Source organism: Euwallacea fornicatus, chromosome 21 (assembly GCF_040115645.1).
Source record: "Euwallacea fornicatus isolate EFF26 chromosome 21, ASM4011564v1, whole genome shotgun sequence".
NCBI classification, from domain to species: domain Eukaryota; kingdom Metazoa; phylum Arthropoda; class Insecta; order Coleoptera; family Curculionidae; genus Euwallacea; species Euwallacea fornicatus.
In genome coordinates, this window is record NC_089561.1 from 1,788,219 (window position 1) to 1,814,015 (window position 25,797).

Genomic DNA, 25,797 nt, shown 5'->3' on the forward strand with positions numbered 1-25,797 from the left:
CTTGAAACCGAATTCAATCAATACGGTGCAATCGTAAAATACATTGCCGATAATACATAAAATCATAATGGTCACAATGGGTTTGGCCTTGTAGTTCGTTTTATCTACAAAATCGCAGAGATGGTTAAAAATGCGATCAATTGTCTTCAAATTGCTCAAGTAGTCGCCGGTCTTCACCGGAAATCTTGCACTGTTACTGAAACTTCCAGAAATGGTCTTGGAAGTCAAAAAGCTCTCGCTAACTTCTCTTAGGTAGTAGTTCAAGCTTCCGAAGCATTGTCTGAGTCGTAAAATGAAGTACACATACATCACCATCAATAAATTGTGCAGCCAGTACTGCAAGTCCCTGATAAGGTAGTACTGATACATGTTCCAACCAATTAAGTACCAGAAAAAGTATATGTTTATCGCTATCGGAATGACAACTACCAATCTAAGCATCCAAATCAGCATGACCAGTATTGGGCATTCTTCCTGACGCCGTAATATGTTCTTACTGGCAGCAAATGCTATCAGATCAGTGAACAACGTAATCTTCGGCATTTTCTTAAGGGATGTGAAGGTCAGACTAAAGAGGAGGAAGTCGCTGAAGCAATTTACAAACTTCACTACTCCGTTATTGAACTGGCCGAGTCCATCATAGATCTTGCATTTCCCTATTACGCTGTAGATAAATCCGACAGTATGAAACATTATCAGCATCGCTCTTAAGTAAGTGGAAAATCTTTTGAATTTGAAAACTGACAAAAGGACACTTACTTCTGAAGGGATTTTAGAAGTCCTCTTAATTGAGTCTTGCCCGCACATGGTTGAACTTAACTTGTACTAATAAAAAATTCCTTTTACCAGAATTCTTTCATGGAGCGGGCGAGTAATGATAATGAAACACGCAATTATGTTACCGGTTCTTCTAATAATGGCCTAGGGCAAGTGGCCTTATTAATCAAATTAAGACTACCAGATTAATTTTCACTGATAAGTGATTTATTCCTAAAACCTCCATTCGTCATTCTTGAAAAATGAATGTTGCAATTAGTGCTATGAAGCGTGTAGCGATCCTTTAAATACCGAAGATGGATGATGATAAGGAAACGTGGTCCCTGGGTGTGTGACAAAAATTAATGAGGAATTCTGACAATTATGGGGAGGGAAATTATTGAACTAAAACGCAAATTGTTTAAATATGTTTATTGGGTACTCTTTGAGCCACGATACAAACATTCTCTAAGGTGATCTCTTTGTCCACATAATAATGCAACGAGCATTCAAAACCAAATTCCTGTAAATACCTTAATCGCCCCCAGTTAATGATATTTTTACATTTCCGTCCAATTTCCTCTCGTTTCGCCCTATTAAGTCCATATCTAAAAAGTAGGAATAAATGTCAGTTTTACCCCAAAGAACAAGAATCCTATAACTAACTTTTCCGTTTCCATTAAAGACCCCTCCAATTCCCCATTTTTTAGCTTTTCTCTATATTCCCTACTAAAACCAGTCCCACAAGTTGCCCAACTTGTCAACCCACAAATTAGGTGAAACTCAGTTATATCTAATTGATTTTCCTGAAACATGTTGCTAATTAGGAACACTTTTCTTTCTGCTATTTTAAAATACTGCTTTAAACAGGTACCTCAAAGAATTTTTTGCCAATGTAAGACGTCCACGAACACCTATGGTGACAACAAAAAGTGAGAATTATCCCACTTATTTTATGTTTATTGATATTTGGGCCAGTCAAACACCTGATTGCCAGATCTGAAAGGCAATTTAGAGATTTATATTATTCTCAATGAACCGGCAAATCATTTAATTATCCTTTAATATTTGGAAACATTATATTCTGGAGACAGTTTTTCAACCAGATTGATCAGTGGTCTCTCTCCATTGCTACATTAATGGAAATTAAAATGTATACCTATAATATCAGCTGAAAATCAAGCCTCACCTGTGGCTCCACCACACAAATGTTTTGTCACTCCCACAACATGCTCAGCCTCATTAACTCCTGCAACTTTATCCAAAACCAAATCGGCAATATCTGCCCTAATTCTCATAATTGTATCACAAGTCCTTGCCAATTTATTGTCACGTTTATGTTTCGGCGAAGCCTTTTCTATTAAAAGCAGTTTACAGCCTTCTAAAGAGGTTGTGGCTTTAGCTATCCAATAACTTAGCTGACCTCTTCCCGCACCAAATTCTATGAAACACGTTTTGTCCTTTAACAAGTTGTATCCTTGTAGCATGCCCAAAATTGAGGACTCCTGCTTTAAATGCTTCTTTGCCTTATTACCATTTTCAGGTTTATTTGTTTCATCTTCAACGATTTTGAATGACAAATGTTTTGTTGTTATAGTGACTTTCTCTGAAATGTTCAACATGGTTTGAATAATATGAAAGTTTATTTACTAGATGAAATCTACAAACCTTCATAAATATGATCTACTTTTTTAATAACATTAAGTATTTGTTCTTTGGAAAAAGTTGAGAGCATTTGAAAAGAATCATTTGAGGGAAATTCTGGGGTTACCTCCAGGTGTCCAGAATTAACATTTTTTTCAATAAATTCTTCTTGTGGTTTCTCTCGAGCATTGCATATCGTAAGGTGTTTTTTTAAGTTCTGGGCAAAAACTGTACTGAAACACTCATTATCACTTTACTTGTAATAAGAAAATTCAAGGCAGATTTACTGTTTAGGGTCTAGGGGACAAACTATTCTAATTTTCAAAGAATTATCGGAAGTCTGCATGTTAGTTATTGGTTTCTGATGTTCACCACAGAATTCTTGTCCAGACTTCACCAACATTTTGCAGTATCTTTTTTTCCTATCGACATAAAATTTACAAGTTGTCTGATGAGGTAAGAGCGACATGGCAGCATGAAACAGTAGGATTTCCAGGACACTAGTTTATAGTGGTTTTTAGAAGTAAGTTTAATTGAAAACGAAAAATTACGGCACCTAGTTTCGATTTACTATTATGACCTAATTGAATGAAATACCGTTGTTTAGTATCGATTATATATTTGCATTAGTTTGGTTAATTTATGTAATTGTTTTAAATTGTAAATGAATTAAAGACAGAAAGAGACCCATAGGAATCAAATTGTAAGGTTAGATTGTAATCAGCTGATGTGTTTGAATGGAGGAAGACGAATATATTTATCTCTTGTTCACATTACTGCGACAAAAAGGATAACAATATCATAAATTGACAAGTAAAACTGGCATCTAAGCTCGATAAAACTTAAATTAAAGAGGCAACGCTGCAAATTTGTTACGAAACGAACTAATTCCTTCAGAAATTTCTAAAAGTGATATTTTAGTTTTTCCTGTAAATAAATTATTCTAAAACATCAAAAATGTACCAGAATATGCAGGGATTGTCTTTGTCTTCGCTTAAAAAGCACAAAGCCGTAAGTGTTGTCAGTTAAAGCAATTTTTCAGATGGAGCACTATTTGACACCCATTCCCTTGTGTCAGCAAACAGTTTATTTTTGTATATTAGATTAATATCATCGTACTTTAACGAGAATTCTGGCACCTTTATAAATTTGAATAGAAACTTTCTAGATTCTTTAAGTTAGAGCGAAAATGTCATAAAACAGCCTTATGGAGTGGGAGCCCCTTTTAACCTGTGGTTCAACACCAGTTTAATATCAATACACATATGTGGACAAATATTAGATATAGTATATATACCTGCATCACGGACATTCACAATTCAAACTCAAATATGATGGAATATTTCTTATATAACCATAAAGAACTTGAAATAATTCTTATTAGCATTTAGAAGCAGTTTAATAAGTTGCTTTGATAATCATTTTTTGGCCTAGCTCATCCCCCTGTATGTTTGTGTTGGAGCTGGATGTATTGGGGCTGCTTTTTACACCCTAAGGCTCGCTACCCGTAATCCTGATGTTCAGTGGAATAGAACTGGGGAGATTTCTAATGAAGATTTCAGAGGCAAACAATACAAGGTTGGTATTGATTCTGGGTTCTGGTAGATTTCATTTTTTTACAGGTATGTAGGAATAACCAGGATCTTTTGCGACATATGTTTATTCCATAAAAAAAAAACCATAGTTGTTTTCTTGATATTTTTAGTGTGGAGTACACCTAACCAATAAAATACCTTATAATGTATCCCATTCAATTGAAGTGAAATACGGATTTGGAACTCTGCAGTATAATTTTATAATTAATTTTCATGTTTTATTTTCAGTTCTACTCTCCAAACGTCGACTACAAGAAATTGGAGGATGTAGTTCCCAAATATTAAATATAACTTGTAATATTTAGATTTTACTTTGTTAGCAACTAGTAGGAATAAAATGATAAATATATCAATATACATCACTTTAAGAAATTTTATTCATTGAAAGATAAGACTGGTTGAATACCACGTAGCACCTCCCGTAGCCAAATTTGGATTAATTGATTAAGCTAAATTAAGGTTGGGCTTAGGTTTATTAATTCTAAATTAACTTATAGCAACGTCAAAACATGACAGAAAACCATGCTGAATAAATTTCATTCTATCCTTATTTTGCAAATGGATTTTAGCGAAAGAGGAACTCTCGTCGGTCAGCTGACTGTGACATTTATCTTTAATCTGAATAGACATAACCTCAATTTAATTTTAATTATTTTTTGAAATCAAGAACTTGTCCAAATTCTCTCAATTCATTTGCTTTGTTTTTATTTTAAAAATTTTAGCAAAAATGTCGTCACATTGGGAGGCGTTTTATGCTACGCATTTGCCTCCAACAGATTTTGAAGACAATAGGAAATTACTTCAAGAATTTTGTGAGAGACATGACCAAAATAAGGAAAGAATCGTTTTGATAACGGTAAGGAACGATCAAGATCATAGTCCATAGGTTCAATTCAAATTTATATGCATTTTACTATCGCTTCTTATTTAATTGAATTGAATAGCCATTCTCGCAAAGGCTCTTGAGTGATCAAACTTTTCTTTTAGTCAGGAGGAACAACAGTGCCTCTCGAACATAACACTGTCCGATTTGTGGACAACTTCAGTGCCGGCACTAGAGGAGCTGCAAGTGCCGAGTATTTCCTTGATCATGGATATGTAACAATATTCATGCACAGGTTAAAAAGCTTAGAACCGTTTACTCGCCAGTTTAGTGGGCAAAAGTTTATGGATATGTTAGAATTAAATGAAAGAGGACCTAACACTACCATTACAGGTCTTACCTTTTCTATGTATATCTGTCTCTTCATACTAAAGCTACAGTTTCAGTCAAGCCTGATAGTGTGGATGTGCTGGCGCCCATTTTGGCAAATTATAAAGCTGCTCAAGAAAATGGTAGAATACTTTATGTAAGCTTTACTACTGTATCAGACTATTTTTGGTTGTTGAGGGCTGCTTGTGAATGTCTTGCTCGATTTGGATCCAGAGCATTGTTGTATTTAGCAGCTGCAGTGTCTGACTTTTATGTTCCTGCAAACCAAATGGTAATACCATACTGTGTTATTATTTTCTTTCCTGACTTTTCTGGGTTATTTCAGCCAACACATAAAATCCAATCTGGTGGAACTGCACCTAACATACAGCTCCAGCTAGTACCAAAACTGTTAGCCCCTTTAGTCAGCTTATGGGTGCCTCATGCTTTTGTGGTTTCTTTTAAATTGGAGACTGATGAAAATATTTTAATAACTAAATCCAGGGAGGCTTTAAATAAATATAAACATAAGGTACACATTTTTTCAGAATTGACTTGAGAATCATGCTAACCATTGCAGTTAGTCATTGGCAATATTCTGCAAACTCGACGACACCGCGTGATCTTTGTAACTCCAGAGGACAATTATGAGTTGATTTTATCGAGAGAACAGGTGCTCAGTGGCATGGAAATTGAGGAGATTATAGTGTCCAGTGTAGTTGCCAATCACCTCGATTATCTAAAAAACCAGAAGTATTGAGCAAAAGAGTAGAGTGAAGCGATAACAAGTCTAGTACCTATAATATTAGATAATCACTTCTATCAGGGTAACTGTTTATAATTTTCTATTGAAACATGTGCGAATTTACTATATTTATTCAAAAGATTAAACGAAAGTTAAATAGGTGGCATAGACATATCTAACCTAAGAAGGGATCATAAGTAGGTTCATATAGGCTCTCAGGTTAGACTGGAATTAGAGCGGTTGGAATTAGAAAAATCAGTATTAGATTTTGATTAATTCTTTTCTTATAATTAGGAATAAGACATATTTTATTAATGGCTCACAAAAGTGGTTACTTGGCAAGAGTCAAATATGTATGTAATATGAGGTAGCAACGTTACCATCTTTCATATTTTTATTACTTTGTAGGTGTGCATATAAAAAGCATAGTGGGATTTTATACACTTTAAAATCGTTGTATGTACATTTCTTATTATAAGACGTAAATGTGTACCTAATATTCCTATTTTACGTACTGTTGATGTATAGACTTTAAAATTGATTTTATCTTTTTATACCTTTTTGAATGTCTTATTCTTTTGATTGGTTAATATTAAATGTTTTAAGTCGGCAATTGTTGTCTCGCACAATAACATAAAATTTGTGTCCAGCATATCAACCAGTGTATTTAGATGATTGTTAGACTGAGGCAGATTGACTTTGATGTGTAAGTTTTCATTAGAAGTCTTGTAATTGTTTAGCTGTGATTGATATTTCTGGTAATATATATGAATTTTTAAACCATTTTTTTTATTTTAAACACCTCATACTAAGCAAAAATTCAATGTAATTGCGATGGCTGGCCTAATGAGGAAAACGATTAGGAATTATGCCCCCCGAATGCCATAATTAAAAAATTAATAAATTTTATAAAGCAGTGTGGACGTGCGTGGAAAGAGATGAAACATGTAAGTCAACGTGACAACGTTGTAATCCGTTTTGATACCATCCTCTTGATAAATGCAATGAAAGCCATTATATCTCGTCCCATTTCTGATTGGTCATAGGAGAGTCACGCCGGACTGATTAGGCAGCTAGTGGATAGAAATTTGTCACGGCTAGAAACTCTGATTGGTCCGATATCATTGGTCGTGATTGGTCCTTGGTCATTTACAGATCTACTACAGGTAGACGCCGTTAAAACAAAACACATTCATCGCTTGTGCCGGTTGATGCAGTTGCAATAATTTATTTTTTGGTAGTTATAATATGTTTTATAGTGTTGTGACTTCATGAAAAGCAAGAAACAGAACTTCGGTGAGTCACATTAGATTTTTTCACGATTTTTCTCGTAAAGCGCTATAATAATTTCGATTTCCATTTCTTCTAATAAAGTAACAATTATTTGCACGAAAATTCTTTGACTTTTGCAATTTCGCTAAGCCTCAATTGAACATTTGTCCCGTCTGAGCGGTACCTGTTTCATAGTAGAAATAGAAAAGAGCCATTTCAATTCGATTCTAAAGTATGGAAAAGTCAAAAATTACAACTCGTCTGTAGTTTTTAGATACAAAGGAGAATCAAAATGGCGTTGCAACGGCGTCGGTTGAAAACCGTAAATAAATTTTATTAACAAGAATCTTAATTGCAGTAACACGCAACTAAGAGAAAATCATGGGACATGGTTCAATTTCAAAATTAATCGCATTTCATCATAAGAATCGGTTTAGTCGCCAATGCCCTTATTTGGTCCACGCAACAGTGTTTGATAAATATAATAAAAGCTGAAAACATTGGACAATGATGATAATACGCAGAGAATTTAAAGCAGGACTGCACATCGGGCGATCGTAAAAATTCCAGAAAAAACAATTGGCGGGAGTTTCTTTCACGGTCTAGATAAAGATCGTTAAAAGAGGAGCGAATAACAATCTAGTAATCATGGCAACAACGCGGTGTCGTTGGTTCTAACAGACGCAGTTGGATAGTTCCTCGTCCACTGCAACCCGATAGGAGTACGATGAACGTCTTTAGATTAATAAGAACAAAGTAATTGGAGACGTCGTTAGCTGTTGCCACACTTGCAATGAAACGATAAAAGTAAGATGGTTATATGATTTAAATGAAAAAGAACACGTCCTGATTATTGCTTTCGTTGTTTCCAGGCCAGAAACTTGGGCTTTGGTGGATCGATCTGAATTGAGATGGGGAAGTGTTCCTCCCCAAAGGCCTGTAGATCTAAGTCTCCTTAATCTTTTCTAACTTTAGAGGGAAGGGCTGTAAGTTGCAATGCTATGGCCTTGGAAGTGGGGAACTGAGACTGAAATGACATTTCGTGCGGGAGAGTGCGTGTCGTGTGATTGGGAAACTGGGACTGAAGTGACATTTAGTGCCGGAGAGGGCGTATCGTGTGAGTGCCGTTTATTATACGCCTTCGTGCGCGGCGGTGGGCGTCGCGGCGGGCGTCGTCAATAACTTTCTCGTCCGTATGTTGCAAACGTGCCTCGGGTGGTCGGAAGAGCAATCCCCCCTCATGACTTTGTAGAACGAGATCTCCACACGTGCTCTCTCATGTTAAACTACCACGGTTATCCGCGGTTTAACATGGGGAAGTGCGATAGGATGTAAGGTCTAGGGTCTTGCAGGTGGGAGGGTTCCTCTGATTGAAGACATCGTTGGATGGTGCCAACCCCAGGATGGGGTCGTAATAGTATAATATCGGGGTAAGGTGGACTTGTGGTTGAATTTAAAAAGGGGGTGGTTGTGATTGTTATTTCTATTGTTTATAGGTAAGTTTTTTAATGTCAACGAGAACGTCGCAACTGGAAATTCGCCGTTGGATGGTGCCTACCCCAGGATGGGGCCGTTAAAGTAAATGATCGGGGTAAGATTGACTTTCGATTTAGATGAAACGAATAAGTTCTGATTGTGATTTTTTTTTGTTTTACAGGTAAGTTTGAGCAGTTAAAGAAAGCTCAAGTTTATCCATTTGGCAATAACAATTGACGTGAGTTTTAAACTGGTATTTGGTTTTTGATATTAAGTTTGGTGTTCTAAGTTGGTTTCCGTGATACATATCGATCAATTAAACCGAAAAAGGTTCTATAAGTCTATAACATCGAAATTACAATGTCCTTTTGGTTTTTGAGATACGGGGTCACGTTAAGACGTATCTGTTTGATTTTGAAAGGGGTCTAAAATGGTGATCCCGAAAGGTACCCTTTTAAAGCTAGGTCTTTGAATGGGCAACTGTTTAGACCTATTTGAATCAAATTGTGGTTTAAGCTGTTGATGTGCGGGGGTTTATTATTTCCACAATACTAAAGTGAACAAGGTGTTCACCCCTCGTCTCTCACGTCAAACAGCCGAGAAACGTAGGGAAGACCTACAAGATGTAGGGCTAGGGCCTTGCAAAACGGAAAGACTCCCTCTGAATTAGAGAGCTCCAGGCACGGGATGGTGTGATGGGTTTGTGATGTAAGTTTTCTTGGGCTTTTATGCTCGATCACTAGGGCGACATGTTAAAAGTTTATGCTACTGTTATAAAAAGAATTGAACCTTTCAATCAAGATGTTACTCAAATCCCCTTTCCATTTAAAATTTTGAACGTTAAATTCGCCCTTAGGTCCTTTTCAAGGTCAGGATAACATGTGGTTACATTTTAATAGAGTTTATGCTTAACATTGAAAGAGAGTATCTGATTAAAGTCCCCATGTCTAATTGAAATATGGTCTCTACTATTACTCTCTAATATCAAAGAGCGATTAAAAAAAGATAGGAGCGATATGAAAGAAGTTGTAGACTAGAGCTTACAAACGGGGAGCTGTGATTAAAGAGAGACACGGTTAGATAATCCCAAGCACAACATGAGACCATGAGACTGGATTAAGATGGGTTTATGACGTAAATTTTCAGGTCAACGAGAAAGAAGTGATCGAGAAGACGCCATTAGATGTTGCTACTTTACAAGGTGGAGCGATGATAGTAGAAAATCGAGTTACTTAAAGTAGAATTGTTTCAACCATTTTAAATATTCAGCTTTCATAGCTTTTTGGCTAAATGTTAAATTTTGTATTTCCATTTTTTTTTTCGAGGTTTCGAAAATGATTGCCAGTTTATAATCGAAACCATCACACGGGTTTTTATCTGAACCCTTATTAAAGGATGAATGTTGATAGTTTTAACTCGAAATAGTCTGCAATTCGCACCCTTTAACGTCCGCTCGTTCAGTGTGCTATTACTAGAAGCTTTCGTTTGTGTCCTTAGTGAAGGGTGAATGTTATTCCCAGTTAGTTCCAATTCAGAACAGTGTGCAATTTCACCGTTGCAACAACTCTTACTAATGCGAGAGACGTTATTTCCAGACCAAAAGAAGGAAAAGCGCCATGGCAGAAGAAAACATAATTCTGTTGATACCTGTCCTACTCGTTACCTGTGAATCCAAGAGATGTCGCTGAGCGTTTGGTTCTGGGGTCTGTCCGCGCATTCACTACAATTAAAATTAGAAAGACCCGATCAGCCAGTCAGCTCAGCTCACAAAGTGTGCGTGGTCGGTCTCAGCAGAACGCGTTTCAATTTTTCAAGGTATCGTAAGACGTCGCATTTGTCATCAGCTGAGGATTTTGACTTCTTCATTGCTTCTTTGTTTAGACGGGCAACAGCATTAATATTTCCGCTCGCCATGTCCGCAACGTGCGTATGCGTGCTCCGTTCGTACCTGTGCTCTTATCTGTGAATTTGTTAAATTGTTTTAGCGCGCTAGATTTATCGGCATAGTTTCGTGTTGTCGCAGCTGGGACAATGTGATCTGCAAACGGCCGATTACCATCGAAAACCATAGTGAGGACCATGGGGTTTTCAGCGAATTTGCAGGGCAAAGCGGCCCACGAGGCGCTCTTATCGCGGCAGGACGCGGAGTTGAGACTTCTGGACACCATGAAGAGGTGCATCCATTTGAAGGTTAAATGCGACCGGGAGTACGCGACTGCTCTCAGCTCTGTCGCCACTCAAGGACTCAAAATTGACAGAACAGATGATTTAGTTGGTGAGTATCACAATGTGACTATGTCCTAAATAAAAAAATACGAGAGAATAGGTTTATTTTTAATGCTGCTTACTGTTAAATTAATTGCGATAATCTCGAGATGGCTCGTGTAAACACTTGAGACTCGTAAAACGATAATTTCTGTAGTATTAGGACGATTTTATTTCCATCGAAAAATTCCTCCCACAATGAATTTCCCGTATTGCATATCGTTACAGATACATGTTAATAGCTACAACCCACGTTCCTCCATTAACCTCCTTGTGAGTATAATCTACCTACACCTGTGTAAAATGTAAACTGTATACGATTCGATCAACTTTCAAAGAGTTTAATGGTATAACTTCTATTCCAGTTTATTTATTCGATAAGCATATGCATACTACTTAATTAATTCTCCCGTCGCACGGTAAAACCTGCAAAGGAGTGTCCTTCCTGTAATACCTAACTTAAATATCAAAGATAACATACACTTATCGCACCGTTAACGATTGTCTTCAAATCTGCACCACAAATGGTAAAAGGTGTCACGTTATTGTTTGTTTAACAGTGTTAATTATTTCCTCGTTAATTCCTGGCGGGTGGCGATACGCAAAGGCCTTTCGATAACCGCATGCAGAGATATTCCGGTCAAGCTCAGACAGACAAAAAGAAAGTCCCGCGCTGTTACAATTATTGCGGTGAAAACAGTTCAAGGCGGAAATTGAATTCAAGCCGATAAAAACATTTATTTTGAGGATTTCTTCTTCGTTTTAGGCAGTGTCGTGTGCTCATCATGGAGAAACATGATGGAGGAATTAGAAAATACCTCGAAGTTGATAAGACAGAATGCGGATACTGTGGAAACCAAAGCTTTAGACGCCTTAAACTCCTTGCATTCAGAGAAAAGGAAAGTGAGGAAATCGTATCAGGAGGAACACATGCGAATTTTGCAGCAGTTTAATAATGTGAGTATTTTGAGGCTGTTTGGTAGGCAAATTTAAGAAAGAATCTGGATATTACTTCTAATTAAAATATCTTCCATGATCTTAAATTTGGCAGATAAAAAATTCCGAACCTGCCTCGGTTCAATTAAATAGCCACACCGCACCTAGAATTTGTTTTTAAAAAAGAACATGAGACAGACAAATAGGCATTAGGGGCATTCGGAGACCCATTGCCGGGTGATGAATGAGATTCAAATTTTAATTTTATTTTGTTAATACTGTCAGTTATTTTAAAAATTGAAATATATTTTGTACTTGAATGCTCAAAAGCTGCTCTAATTAGCTTGTATTAGTTTTCAACGATGGATTCATGGACAATTAACACCCATTCACTTAGACATTACTGATGTTTGTTTCAAGTTCATTGTTTGTACTTAACCGGATGAATTGGTCACACATTTACTGGTATTAACAATTGTACTAGTTACTTTTGCGCCTGTCTAGGTTTAATTTGATGCAGAGCAAGAAGTAATGGCTATTTTCTTTTAATTACAAAACACAATTAAACGCACAATTACGTGTAATTCGGAATGGACCAATCTGCTATAATTATCCTGTTTTCAGGTTTCTGACAAAATTAATAAATTATTGCTATTGTTGATCAAGTATCAGCCAAATTCAGAAAATATATTGACTTGTTAATGTTAATCAGATATTGCGTGATACGTGCGTGAGCTTTTCTAGGTTATAATTCCTTCTAGGGGCTGGCGATATTTTGATGAACAATTTTGACGTCATTCTCCGGGAAATATTTTCCTTCCCAGAACACAAAATTGGGCCCCTAATAGATCCATATTATAAGTGATTAAAACGATGACGACAACTACGTATTTGACATTTTATATATATGGGCAGTTATTAAGCTTAAACGAATACTTACAATTGTTAGAATAACCGAACACGACTTTTTCTGTAATGGGCTAGGCATCTCTCTCTGAGATGATTTCGCAACTCTGAATCTCAATAGATACTGTGTCCGTTCTCAGAACAGCAACTAATTAATACTACTTCTTTGCCGGGTATTGCACCAGTATCCGCAATATGAAGGTCTTGCTTTTACTCTGTTTTTGCCGTCGTTCAGTGTGGTTTTACAGCGTTGTAAAATTCTATTTATTGGCCTCAAATCGTAAGAGCTACCTTCCGTTGTGCGTGAAGCATTTACCTTGATTAACAAATAAATAAAATAATCATGTCGTGCGGTCATATCGATAACGGATACAAATGCTTTACATGTTTATATTCGCCTCAGTGCCATGTTTGCTTACGCGTTTCGCACTTTGAATTAGGTTTTATTACACCTCGCTTGTTTGTACAACGTTTAGAGAGAGAATTTTTCAACATATCAACCAGACCCTAATAATTCAATCCGAGTGTAAACGAGCCTGTTTGATATTCTTCTCAATTTAACTAACAATCGTGACTTATATATTGCACAACACACTTTCCGGCTTGTTGCACGGGTAATGGATAAAAATACGAGCTGTAAACGCTATAAATAATATCTATATGAGTTAATGTTAACAGTTCCAAAAGCAATATGCAACACTTTAATTAGTTGCATAAATATATTCTCAGGCAAAGTAGGTTAAAAGCCCATTAATGTTTAACATTAATGCGCATTGAGCTTTGGTATTTGCACTAAATTCACCCTGCATTGAAATTCTTTAGATAATTAGACACGTGTCAAAATTTGGCAACATCGGTCACCATTTAATAGACTATGTCACCTAATTTAATCCCGCAAAAATTTTCCAACAAAATAACAATGCCTTGTTGCCATTTACTGTTTCTGCGTGAAATTTCTTTTCAAATTACAAGAAAAATCCGAACACACAGTTCTTTTTACACATATGTTGGTGAGATCATTGGTAGTATTTTTAGTAAACCATAATTATAGATTTAGTAGGATTGGGCCTCGCTGCCGGTTTTAATTCTGTGTTACTTCGAAGACCCGTTTCTAATAACACCAATTTCTGTATTTATTTTCTTGTTTGTCATATTAACGATTCCAGCCTACATTGTCACAGCAAAAAATATTTAATTGATCCTTCTCCAACCTCACTGAGATTCTATTTTATGTAAATGTGCTGCGTCCATATTGAGCTGAGAACATTAAACGTTAGAACAACCTAGTCACTTCTGTAATTTTTTTCCAGCTAAAGTGAAACCCATTAAAAATGATTGAGCTTCAAGCTTTTTGTCAAGTGACCCTCTAGTAAAGGCCAAAAAAGTCAATTGAAGCAATTAAGATTGGAGAGCGAAGTATTTGTCAGTGCTGTTGCATTTTTCTTAATTGAAAATAATCCTCCATACCTACAATTTCCTATATAGAACCACAATCCTTTTGTTTGTTTATCAGAGCTATCATCGTGTGAATATTCTCCTACAACCTTGGCATTTCTGTTAATGTCTACCATTTATATAAGATGTTTCACGTTTTACAGGTAGGTAGTTTCCTATTAATGATCTTCAGAGCAAAAAGAAAAAGTGAATAAAACCGCAACCAACCGCCGCTTTAAATTGAAGCCGTTCTCGCTAAGCCGCCTGTTTAATGGGCCAAAGTCTCACCAAAGATTCGGTTAATCTGGGTTCAATCTGAATTTTAAGATAGGAAAACATTCGTAAAATTTTACTCGTCAGAGGCAATTATTATCGTTGGTAATCTCCCAAACTAATACGCTCGTGTGTTTAATAATACGCCACGACGTCACTGTACGTTTTCTCCGCCGATTTTCATTAGTTTAAGTTAGTTCCAGTTGAATAGAGCGGCTTTCATCTATAGAATCAAGACTATTTTATTGCGTCCATTTACCTGAAGTTCCTCTTAAGAAGACAAAGCCGTAAAGCCATTACGGATTTGCCGAAAATGGTGCTTTGTGCTGAGGACACCCATGTCGAATTTAGACAAAATAGAGACGTCATATACAAAATAATTTCTTAATCTTTGTGTGTTTTGATTGATCGTGCTATGCAGGAAACACTGTATGAAAACTGTCGCAGCTGCCAGAAAGTAAAATTCCAAGTTCATTGAAGTAATAATTGGGGAAGTTCTATTTTTAGACGTGCAGGAATGTAGAATTTTCGAACTGCATTCTACATTATAATCGTCGTAATTGACCGACGTTATTTGAAAGCGACACTTTTCCATCAAAGCCCGTAACTCGGATCTAATTCAGTTTCGGTTATTCTTTATATAGTTAAACACCATATAGTGACCGACCACCTCCCATTGTTATGGAAATCGAGGGTGACTGATTCCTTCTTGGTTCTGTTTTCGAAGCGCGTTCGGTCACGGTGTTTTTATTGGCGTGAAAGAAGATTATCTGCAGCAAGAGGTGTATGAAACATTTATTCCATGTTTAACATATTTAAATATTTACACATGTTTAAATGCCGAACCGGCTGCATGTAGGCAGGAAGTTCATTATGCACCATTCATAGATCCCTGATAAAATGTGATGTTGTAATTACCCTCTTGTGTTTTCGTGTCGAAGATTTCGCTTGACCCATCTTTTTTAATCTCGACAACCATCCCGAATCTTGATAGTTTAGGAAAAAGAGATTATTGCAATTTGAATATAAACATACAAATATGTAAAGAGCGCTTCCGTGTGGATAATTAGATATATCGAAACTTCTAGAGAGGGAAGAAGAAGACGGTCCATGTTTCGTTACATTCCTCATCAAGCCATCAAAATTCTGACATGAAAAATAACATCCCTACATTAAACAATGGGAATCTCAACTGGCGAATCTTGCCTTTAAACATATCTTTAATTACTCTCTTGATGTCTTCTTTGTCCCGGATCACTCTAATCTCGTTGTAGCAGACTGGCAAAAGCCCATCGTCGGCTTATTTCTCAAATATCGCGCCGCGACAACAAAGGCTTTCTCGGAAGGCATGGGTAAGAACGAGTTTAGCATTTTTGGGACCTGTATAATTATGTTACTCTCTGGGAAATATTGGAGCGCTTAAATCTGGACTCGAGGGTATTTCTCTTAATTAAAATTCATTTGTGATTGGATATTTCCAATCACGAACTAAATGAAGACTCCAAAACGTAATTTCAAAACACACCTTGAGATCTGCCGCACTACACCCGAAAAATTATAAATTCACGATTTCTCTTAACCATCAGTTCTACCTATACAAACCAAACAGCGAACGAAACTCGTTTTATTGGTGCCATTACCCGCCACTCCTAACGTTTATTTAATGTTATTCTATGCAGGATTTTTCCACAACAACCTAATACACTTAAAGGTACATCATACGAAGACAAGTATTTAAAAATCACCCAATGCGGCTAACTTGTGGAATTCTGTCACGGGTACGTTCTCATCGTGCATTTCCACACCCTAAAATGAGGGATCCAGATTCGATTCAAGCGTGAGGTACTCACTCACAAAGATGAGCGCAATCGAAAAACGTCATCAATAATGATCGAATTATCTTCTCAGTTTACATTTTGACCATGTGTAACACGAGTCTCGGTAAACGAGGACAGACAATCACCTCCATTCAGCAGTACGCGACATCTCGAGTCAATGAACCAATATTAGACCGCAAGATCTACTGGTGGTACCGCTGGTACTACCATGGGTCAGGCTTAAGTGCGGCCAATTTTATAGAAACGGAAACTTGTTGGTTCAAGTCGTTTTTGAAACCAGTCCATTGCAGGTAGATAACTTGCAATTTGCGCTGGAGGAGTGTGAAAAAAGGATTTTGCACCATGGGTGTTTATGGGAAACTACGTATAAAATGCAGGAATGTTTTGAAATTTGCAATTTAATTTGGTTCTTTTTTCAGTTATCTGATGAAGTTGTCCGGAAGAAAACCGAATACCAGAAATACTTTGAACTATATAAGCTGATGAGGTGCAAATTTGAGGAGATATACATTAAAGGTGAGTGTCAATAATGGTTCTTGATTGACCGACTGGGAGCTTATGTAGACAATTAATCAGACAAACTGCACTTCATCTTCAGCCATAAAATTCCAACTGGCTGTTATTATGTTCCCATCAAATAAACATAATTCGTAAACAAAATGCTTTGTAACGTGCAATTACTTTGCACGCAATTATGCGCCAAAGGGTATGGTGAAGTGCTAATTACCAGTACAATACCGAAAGCAATCACCATAAAATGTCTGCATATGTTTATACAAACCCCTTGACTCCTCCTTTTCCTTCTAGTGATTAATTACAAGAAGAAATGTAATTTTCATTACTGCTGGTAGAGCGCAGTTATTACAAAATTGCGTAAAAATGCCGCATCTATTGAACGATATCCTCATGCCCACTTGACGCATACGATATCACTCGAAAAATCGAAAATAGACTTGGCAGCAACTTCAGTATCAAGGCTTTAAGGTGCGAATCGACTGAAGTTTTCACCCAACTGACCAGTACGCAGCTGCCACTCTTTCTCTTGTATAAATTACAATATTTTAACCGGAAATTTATCAAGTTATACGTGCACGCAACATAGTCGAGTGTGTTCGTGTGTTATATAGTCATAGTTTATAGCAAATTCTTCCCAGACAAGAATATATATTTTTGGAAACTACCTAGCTGGCAGAGGAGGAAGGAAACTGGACGAAGTGCGCGATAAGTACCAAAAGGCCTGTCGCAAACTGCATCTGACCCACAACGAATACGTGTTGCTCCTCTGCGAAGCTGCCGAATTCGAGAAAGACTTTAGGACAGTATTACTGCCTGGGTTGTTGGAACACCAGCAATCCCTTCAAGAAGCATTTATTTTGACTTGGTATGTTTGCAAATAGTTTTGCCTGATGGCCTATTAATAATCAAATATAAATCTAGGAAACAAATCCTTAGTGACATAGCGAGCAATTCGGATTTATCCTCCGAAAAATTCCGAGAGTGCCATAGTCGTGTACACCAAAGCATCGACTCGATAAAGCCCATAGATGAATACAAAGACTTCACGGAGAGGTATAAGTAAGTAGTGGAGCAAATCCGTTATTTGATTTGGAGATTAATTAAAATATCTACTCTACTACTCTAGGACAACTCCGACGGAACAGGTAAAATTCGCTTTTGACGAGAGTCTAGTTGAAGAATCTGCTGGGAAACTGCAGCCCAACCAACTAACTGTCGACAATTTGACGGTGGAATGGCTCAGGAACAAACTGACTGAATTAGAGAGTAGCATTAAAGAGAATCAGGAGAAGCGGACGTGCCTCACCAACGGACACAACGGAGAAAGTTTGGTCAACGGAAAAACCACCCCTATCAACGAAATTAACAATCGGTAATAACTAAAATAATGTATTATGGACAGTTCTGTGTGTATTAATGAGTTGTGTAGGTTATCTCTCAGTTTCGAGTCGTCAAGAAAGGACATAAACGAGCTGAAATGTCAAGAACGAAAGATGGTCAAGCAGACCGAGCTGATCAAGGCCGCTTTGAACGAGTTAGGCTGTGAAGAAGCCCCTTCGGGATGCGATATTTCCATTGATAATCAGCCTGCATTTATCGAAAATTCCACTGAGGAAGTAAGTAATTTAAGAACCAAAGAAATGTATATAAATCGTACTTAGTTTTTGGTAAACTGCATACACGTAAAACGTCGCTTGTGACGAAATACAAAACCGAGGTCGTCTTTTTGTTTCTCTCTGCCATATGCGAATTTGAGTAAGACGGAATAATACAACGTACGTGTGTGTCTTCAAACTATCTGATACTTCATCTTAGTATATTTTGATACGTCACAACCCTGCGATTCAAGGAGATATTTATTAATCATTTATTTTTCTTACTAAGATGTCGTAGTTAGAACCATAATTAACTACCAGAAGAGCCGTCAAGTTGAAGTACTGACTAATTTTTAGCCTTTAAATTAATCTTTAGTGGTAAATTAATGGCAAGCATATACTTGATTAGGGTGGAGGGTCTCAAATTTCTGCACTAAACAAACACTTGACGAATTTCGATCCCCATCGTTTGGTTAGTATGTTGCCTAGGGCGCTTCGCAAACCGTTTAGACGGAGAAGCGCCCCCTCGTCCCCGATAGCGCCGCCTAGAACAAAGGGGCGCAGGGAATCTGCGCCTAGGAGTGAAGGAGGCGATCCCGTAGGTGTTGGGTTATTTTGTCAGCTGTATTTGAACTAACATGAGATACACATTATTTATCTTGTTTCACGCATCGCCCTTTTAACACGTTCTTAGATCCCTTAACGAAGTGGTTAACAGACATCGATGTTGCTGTGACATTATGATAGAATTTTCAATGGGGGAATCAAAACAGACTCAATTCGCAGACATAAACGGCGGGTAGAAGGTGTTTAAGGTGTCCGCTTAGACTAGACACTTTTCAATCCAGAACACATGAGTACTAGACACGTTTGATATTTCGGTAACTGTTTCATAATTTTTAGCCTTGGTGTCGACTATGGCTTGCCGATGCAATTGAGAAAAATTACGATAATTTCACACCCAGCTCAGATATAGGCAGATATTTAACTATGCCACGCCAGGTGCCACAATTCTACCCTTGAGATTTGAGTCTGTTTTTGAGCCTAACAGAACAAAATACTAGCAGTCATCGATATCGGTTGTGCTCTTATGATGCGAATCTGAAACAGACATCGGTGTCTGCCATGGTGCTCAATCTCTTAACTATTCCTTGCTGTACACCTTTTAATACCCGAAGTAACCAATTCTGCGACCTCCATTACAAGCTAACTTATTATTAATGCTAATTATAGACATTTGGTAAGTATTACCATATATTTTAGGTTTTGCTTACAACTAACAAATCCATGGTAGACGAGGAGTGGTTCCATGGGGTTCTACCTCGAGAAGAGGTTGTGAGACTCTTGACCGAAGACGGAGACTTTTTAGTGAGAGAAACCACTCGTAATGATGAGAGTCAAACGGTCCTATCGGTCTGCTGGGGAGGACACAAGCATTTCATAGTTCAAACCACTGCAGAGGGCCATTACCGATTCGAAGGGCCGGCCTTTCCGACCATTCGAGACCTAATTATTTATCAATTCAACAGTGGCTTGCCCGTTACCCAAAGATCAGGTGCCATACTGCACAAACCAATCCCGAGGGAGAGGTGGGAGCTCAACAACGATGACGTCATATTGTTAGACAAGATTGGAAAAGTAATAAGTATTAAAAATAAGTCCGAAACTATTTTGTAATAATTGTTTTTAGGGAAACTTCGGGGATGTTTATCGAGCCCAACTAAAGAACAGCAGCGAAATCGTGGCAGTGAAAACATGCAGGGTAACTTTACCCGAAGAGCATAAGAAAAAATTTCTACAAGAGGGGAGGATTCTCAAACAGTACGACCATCCTAATATCGTTAAGCTCATTGGAATCTGCGTTCAGAAGCAGCCGATTATGATTGTTATGGAGCTTGTTCCTGGTGAGTTGACAATCAATGAATGATTGTTAATGTTATTGGGCAAAAACATTTATTCTGCTCAGGTGGTTCTTTGTTGACGTTCCTCAGGAAAAAAACGGCAACTTTAATGGAGGCGCAGCTAATGAAAATGTGTCTGGATGCAGCTGCTGGGATGCGATATCTGGAATCGAAGAATTGCATTCATCGCGATCTAGCGGCTAGGAATTGTTTAGTAGGTAAATCACTTTTATCGGGTTTAATAAATGTACACGTTAACGACATTACTATTTCGTTCAGGATTTAACAATATTGTAAAAATATCGGACTTCGGAATGTCAAGGGAGGAAGAAGAGTACATTGTTTCAGACGGCATGAAACAAATCCCCATCAAGTGGACAGCACCAGAGGCCTTAAATTTCGGTATAATTCATCGTGCACAATAAATACATGAGTCACAAATTTCCTTTCAGGAAAATACACCTCCTTGTGTGATGTATGGAGTTACGGAATCCTGTGCTGGGAAATTTTCTCGAGGGGAGGAACGCCTTATGTGGGGATGAACAATTCCAAAGCGAGGGAAAAAATCGATGGTGGTAAGTTGTTAAAATGGACATTTATTTCTGAACTAGCGTTGCTCAGGTTACAGAATGCCCGCCCCTGACAATACTCCTGACGAAATGTATCGGCTGATGCTGCGATGTTGGGAATACAAACCGGAAAACCGCCCCAATTTCGAGCAGATATATACGGTGGTCGAAACATTGTGTAGTGCCTATAGGGCTACTTTCTGCTAACCAAGGATTTTTTTAATATAAAGTCACAGGATTGAATTTGTAGTGTTGCATCATTCCTAAATGCAGCATACACCAAGATCTATCTTTAATTCAAAACTTGTTTTAAGTTATGTTTCCGTTAGGGGCAATTTACATCCAATATGCCTAGTTGGAGGTGTAAGATTTTGTCTTTTCCAACTATTCTTGCGTCCATTTAAAACAATATCGCTTAATATCCATGCGAATACTATTCATAAATCCTAGTGCGTCTTACACTTTGACTATAAAATTTTCATTTTACTGAATTGACAGTCGTATAGCAGTTGCCCTAATCTAAGCTAGTCAATGGGCCATCCCCAGAGAAGAGCTAATTCATGAACTCTATTAAAGAGAATATAGTTATTTGAAAAAAAATTGTATTACTCAATTTGAACATATTTGAGGTCTTGGGTAGGTGATATTAAACAATTAAGGTTTGCACATAGCAAGTAAATGTCGAACTTATAGGTGACATGTCTGACACACGATAAGCCGTGCATTTCATGCACTCTAGTTACAGCTCAATGAAATGGTTCTATATCTTTTTCTTGACAAATTAACGAAGATTTGACAGCCCATGATGCAACTCCACGAGTTTAATGCTCAGACTATACATATAAATCTGTGATTTACAATAATTTTCTCCATGTAATAATAGTAATTATTAATTTTGCCGAGTGTTAAAGTAAATTTTTAAATATAAGAGGGTTTTTAAATATTTACCAAGCATTATTAATTATGTTATATAAATGTTTTTGTAACTGAATTCTCAAATTATTATTTTATAAGTTTTATAAAAAAAGTTTCCAGCTCTAAGTGTTGTAAATATCTATTTTTGCGTATGAAGTATGTTTGCCCCTGTTGTTATTTGCTGTGATTTAATATTTTATGCCATATATATTTTTGAATACAATAATAAATAAATAGTTCCATTTTTAACCTATTTATTTCATTTCATTTACAGATAAAGTCTGATCAATTCATCGCTGACAGCAGAAGGCGTTAAAATTCCCAAATCAGTAAACAAAAGGGTAATGTAGGATGGTGGCGTGTAGTCCACAAGGGGATGAACTGTCTTAAGATCTTTCAATTCTCTCACTTTTGATGTATACTAAAAATTTCTCTATGTAGTCCATTTAGTGTGCTAAAGGTTTAAATTATCACCTTATATTCTGCAGGCAAATCCTGCTGGTTTAATGGGAACAAGCGCGAAAATTTAAAGCTTTCCGCTAATACGTAAAAGGGCTTTTTCAGTTCTTTAGCACATACTGCCATGGTGTAAGTACCAACCTAAACCATTAATCATGATTAATTTTACAATTTTTAATAATTTTTTCTTGATTTGCCTTATTTACGATTCCGCCACTCTCCAAAACCCCCTCAGCTCCGACCATTATAAAATCTATTTGTTCCATTATATATCCTATTGCAGAATCTAAGATTAAAGTAGATGGAATTCCTTTAGCTTCCAATTCTTTATGCATCGTTTTCCTGTTACACAATTTTAGCACTGAGGAAATATTATAAATGAGTACAAAACAAAACTTACCCACTATTGTCTGGTGCAGAAGTAGTAACAAAAACCTCAAATCTCTTGCCCTGTTTAAATGCCTGATAGAGTGTTTGTAGAACTACTCTAGATCTAGAATGTGTGAGGACTTTCTAAAATTTAACTTAATTTAATTATGGCAATTAATATAATAATTTTGTTTCAATATTGTTCATTTCATATAGACTTTCATACCGATCCATCCGTGATAAACTTGGAAGCAAATCTGACAATTTTTCCTCGAGCTTCAGAAAGTTTCTTTAAAAATAAATTACCCCGATCCAACATTATGGCTTTGCATTCTCCAAAACTCTATTTGAAATTCAATTTAAAAAATAGTGAAATTGCAGAAGAAATCAGGAAACTACTTACACCTGCATCTAAACCCACTAAAGTGATGAACCTTAAAAACAGTTCACAGCCTGATGTTATTACTGCGAGAGGAAAATTGGAATTTTTCATATTTTCAATTGCAGTCTTAATTTTGGACTCTAGTTCTTGTACAGTCTCACCTGAAAAAGTTTACCTATTAAAGATGTATTCCAAGTGGCACTTTACCTCAATTTTACAGCGCAAGATTAACAGGGCTCTTACATTCTGATTGTTTGATAAATTCCATTAGAGTTCTAATTGCTGCAATTCCTGCAGAGACTTCTTCCTCCTGCTCCACAATTTTTCGGAAATAATTCTGGATCTCTATAACGTTCTTATGGATTTAACGCCCCTAAAGTTGAAAAATTACTTACGTTGATCTTCCATTTATATATATTTTTTGTTACATGAGAATAATTATTAATGTTCAATATGAACGTAAATTTGAAATGAAATGGAATTTAACTAGGTTATTGTATTGTTATTTCTTTTGTCTACAAAGTTAACATGACATATGTAATGATAATTACCCAACAAGTTTTATTAGTAGTTTCTGACCCTGTTCAATACATCGTTTACTAAACTTGCAATAAAGATAAAACATACAGAGTGACATATCTATAATTCAATAGTGATATGACGTATCATGACACATATCAATTAAATTTTTTTCAATTTTTGGTGGATGTAAAAGTTTTGCGAGTTTGTTCACGTCGTTTTCTATTTCCTCGCTGTAAATAACTAAATTAACTGATTAATGGAAAGGAAGAAAAGTAATGCAATACCAGGGACTGTTTTTAGTACCCAAAATGGTCATTTATTAATTTCCTCGGGCGTCATTTCTCTGGACACGCTTTTAGGTAAGTAGAAATTTTCTTTGTTCTCGAAACGTTCAACCAGATTTCTCTTTGCTATAAATACAATTTTGTTGTAAATTCGCAATTTTCAGCAGGTGGTTTACCTGTGGGGACCGTGGTTCTAGTTGGTAAGCACTCATGTTAACAAAGTAGTGGACAAACTCTTATAAAAAATCATTTTCAGAGGAAGATTTTAGAGGCCTTCATTCAAAAGTCTTACTTAAATACTTTCTGGCAGAAGGCCTGGCGTCCAAACATTCCATTTTAATTGCTAGTCAAGATGTAAATCCCTCAAGTATAGTAAGTAGATAGATTGCAACATTTTCAATTAGTTTCATCATACATTTTAATTTACAGCTTAGGGAATTACCAGCTGTGATTGAGAGTGATCCTGAACCAGAAGGTCCACCAAGGGTGCAGGCTGTGACTGATAAAATGAAAATAGCATTTCGATATCAAAACTTGTCCACATCATCCGTAAATAGCTCAGGAACTAAACATATTGGTCATCATTTTGACTTATCTAGAAACATATCATTTAATGATATTCAGAACTCTGATATTTATTATTGGACTGGCCAAAGAATAGAAAATGGTGAGTAGTACTTAAAAAAAATTGTATTGACTTTATTTATAATAGGACCACCTTAGCAAAGCACTCAAGTTTCAATACTGGTTGTCACAGTCCGATAATGACATAATTAGATGACCTATTGTTTGAGGACTCTTGTTATATGTGTTCTAAATTTTTATGTAAGGTATCCTTCAATTCCCCAGTATAAATTATACAAAAGTCAGTGGAGTAGGTAGCCACAAATCCTAAGGAAAACTTTAATTATGAAATTTCCTATGTGTTCACTGGTTGCATGATTTAGTCATCAACAAAACATCTCTTTGATCTCTTACAAATGTTATTTATTTGCAGGTTTTAATTCATTTACAAATCCTGCGTATAATGATCTCTTAAAGTCAATTAAAAATAAAATCAAAGAGGGCAAATTTTTCCTTAAAGACAATCCTGAGAAAAAGACAATACTTCGAATAGGAATCCATTCTTTAGGTATGTCTCGACTCCCCTTTTCCCATATTTTATGTTTCACATTGCATCCATTTTCAGGATCACCGATGTGGTTACCCACTAAGAAATCTGTACATTCAGTAAATGGAAACAGCCAAGATTTACATATGTTTCTATTCTGCCTGCGGGCTTTAGTTAGATCTGCTCACGCGGTGGCTTTCGTTACAATTCCCTCGTACCTCTATGACGAAGTAAGTCAATCAAACGACCATAAAATAACCCCTTTAATGCGGCCTTTTAGGAATCCCTCGAAAGATGTGTCCACTCTAGTGACATAGCAATGAAACTACAGTCGTTTAGCGGTACTGAATTAGAAAACAACCAAAGCCTGCAAGACTACCACGGATTTTTCTATTTAATGAAATTAGCAGCAATTAATTCTTTAGCGTCGAAGCATCCAGGGTCTATTGAATACGTTTTTAAATTGAGGAGGAAGAAATTTACTATAGAAGTTCTCCATTTACCTCCTGGTAAGAACCGTTAAGCGCTTGCTTTGAGTGTGGTTTCATCTGAGTTTGTTTCAGATTTAAGTGACGCGAGCGAAGGGAAAAACAATAATATTTCTAGTCTGGGATGCGGTGGATCTAATAAGCATTTGTTGGAATTTTAGTGATACTATACCTCGATAATTAGATTTAATTTATTTATTGAATAGCTTTATATTTTCGACATTTGACTATTACGAAAATTTTATATCAGTATTATGATTGAAATAAAATTGAATTGACGTGAGAGACGCTGATTTGCACTAATGATTCTCAGATCCCATTACAACAAAACCTATCAATCCACCCATCCTTTAA

The 25,797-nt window shown here is 36.6% G+C and overlaps 6 protein-coding genes across 9 annotated transcripts; 4 read left to right on the forward strand and 2 right to left on the reverse strand.

Annotated features, from left to right (window-relative positions):
* Positions 1-1,173: 1,173 nt before the first annotated feature.
* LOC136346020 (tRNA:m(4)X modification enzyme TRM13 homolog) lies at positions 1,174-5,338 on the reverse strand. 2 transcript variants are annotated; one of them, XM_066294846.1, is made up of 7 exons: positions 5,219-5,338; positions 2,688-2,822; positions 2,425-2,633; positions 1,946-2,362; positions 1,631-1,755; positions 1,423-1,562; positions 1,174-1,364 (listed from the first exon to the last, which is right to left on the reverse strand). In XM_066294846.1, exons 2-7 carry the CDS (start codon positions 2,801-2,803, stop codon positions 1,178-1,180), a joined length of 1,194 nt encoding a protein of 397 aa, XP_066150943.1. In that variant the 5' UTR covers positions 2,804-2,822; positions 5,219-5,338; the 3' UTR covers positions 1,174-1,177. The 2 variants fall into 2 exon arrangements, with proteins under 2 accessions (XP_066150943.1, XP_066150942.1); XM_066294845.1 differs by lacking the exon at positions 5,219-5,338 and having other exon boundaries at positions 2,688-3,328.
* On the forward strand, positions 3,248-4,357 carry ND-MLRQ (NADH dehydrogenase (ubiquinone) MLRQ subunit). The gene is made up of 3 exons (XM_066294852.1): positions 3,248-3,411; positions 3,835-3,978; positions 4,224-4,357. The coding sequence occupies exons 1-3, from the start codon at positions 3,358-3,360 to the stop codon at positions 4,278-4,280; spliced, it is 255 nt and encodes an 84-aa protein (XP_066150949.1). The 5' UTR covers positions 3,248-3,357; the 3' UTR covers positions 4,281-4,357.
* Ppcs (phosphopantothenoylcysteine synthetase) lies at positions 4,529-6,712 on the forward strand. Its single transcript, XM_066294850.1, has 5 exons — positions 4,529-4,851; positions 4,983-5,211; positions 5,265-5,479; positions 5,534-5,719; positions 5,768-6,712. Exons 1-5 carry the CDS (start codon positions 4,723-4,725, stop codon positions 5,945-5,947), a joined length of 939 nt encoding a protein of 312 aa, XP_066150947.1. The 5' UTR covers positions 4,529-4,722; the 3' UTR covers positions 5,948-6,712.
* Positions 6,713-10,170: 3,458 nt separating this feature from the next.
* Positions 10,171-22,077, forward strand: FER (tyrosine-protein kinase Fer). Of its 2 annotated transcripts, XM_066294839.1 has the most exons (15): positions 10,171-10,603; positions 10,666-10,955; positions 11,712-11,902; positions 16,752-16,848; positions 17,518-17,713; positions 17,770-17,907; positions 17,975-18,220; positions 18,278-18,464; positions 18,853-19,041; positions 19,707-20,081; positions 20,134-20,347; positions 20,410-20,562; positions 20,624-20,746; positions 20,797-20,919; positions 20,966-22,077. In XM_066294839.1, exons 2-15 carry the CDS (start codon positions 10,760-10,762, stop codon positions 21,118-21,120), a joined length of 2,583 nt encoding a protein of 860 aa, XP_066150936.1. In that variant the 5' UTR covers positions 10,171-10,603; positions 10,666-10,759; the 3' UTR covers positions 21,121-22,077. The 2 variants fall into 2 exon arrangements, with proteins under 2 accessions (XP_066150936.1, XP_066150937.1); XM_066294840.1 differs by lacking the exons at positions 10,171-10,603; positions 10,666-10,955; positions 11,712-11,902 and adding an exon at positions 14,634-14,637.
* On the reverse strand, positions 22,066-23,585 carry eIF2Balpha (eukaryotic translation initiation factor 2B subunit alpha). The gene is made up of 8 exons (XM_066294851.1): positions 23,434-23,585; positions 23,282-23,383; positions 23,060-23,199; positions 22,883-22,999; positions 22,688-22,800; positions 22,485-22,629; positions 22,303-22,428; positions 22,066-22,249 (listed from the first exon to the last, which is right to left on the reverse strand). The coding sequence occupies exons 1-8, from the start codon at positions 23,444-23,446 to the stop codon at positions 22,097-22,099; spliced, it is 909 nt and encodes a 302-aa protein (XP_066150948.1). The 5' UTR covers positions 23,447-23,585; the 3' UTR covers positions 22,066-22,096.
* A 135-nt stretch (positions 23,586-23,720) lies between these two features.
* On the forward strand, positions 23,721-25,728 carry Elp4 (Elongator complex protein 4). Of its 2 annotated transcripts, none has more exons than XM_066294849.1 (8): positions 23,721-23,919; positions 24,012-24,044; positions 24,101-24,216; positions 24,274-24,511; positions 24,842-24,976; positions 25,034-25,185; positions 25,236-25,464; positions 25,519-25,728. In XM_066294849.1, exons 1-8 carry the CDS (start codon positions 23,817-23,819, stop codon positions 25,602-25,604), a joined length of 1,092 nt encoding a protein of 363 aa, XP_066150946.1. In that variant the 5' UTR covers positions 23,721-23,816; the 3' UTR covers positions 25,605-25,728. The 2 variants fall into 2 exon arrangements, with proteins under 2 accessions (XP_066150946.1, XP_066150945.1); XM_066294848.1 differs by having other exon boundaries at positions 23,722-23,919; positions 24,009-24,044.
* Positions 25,729-25,797: the final 69 nt, after the last annotated feature.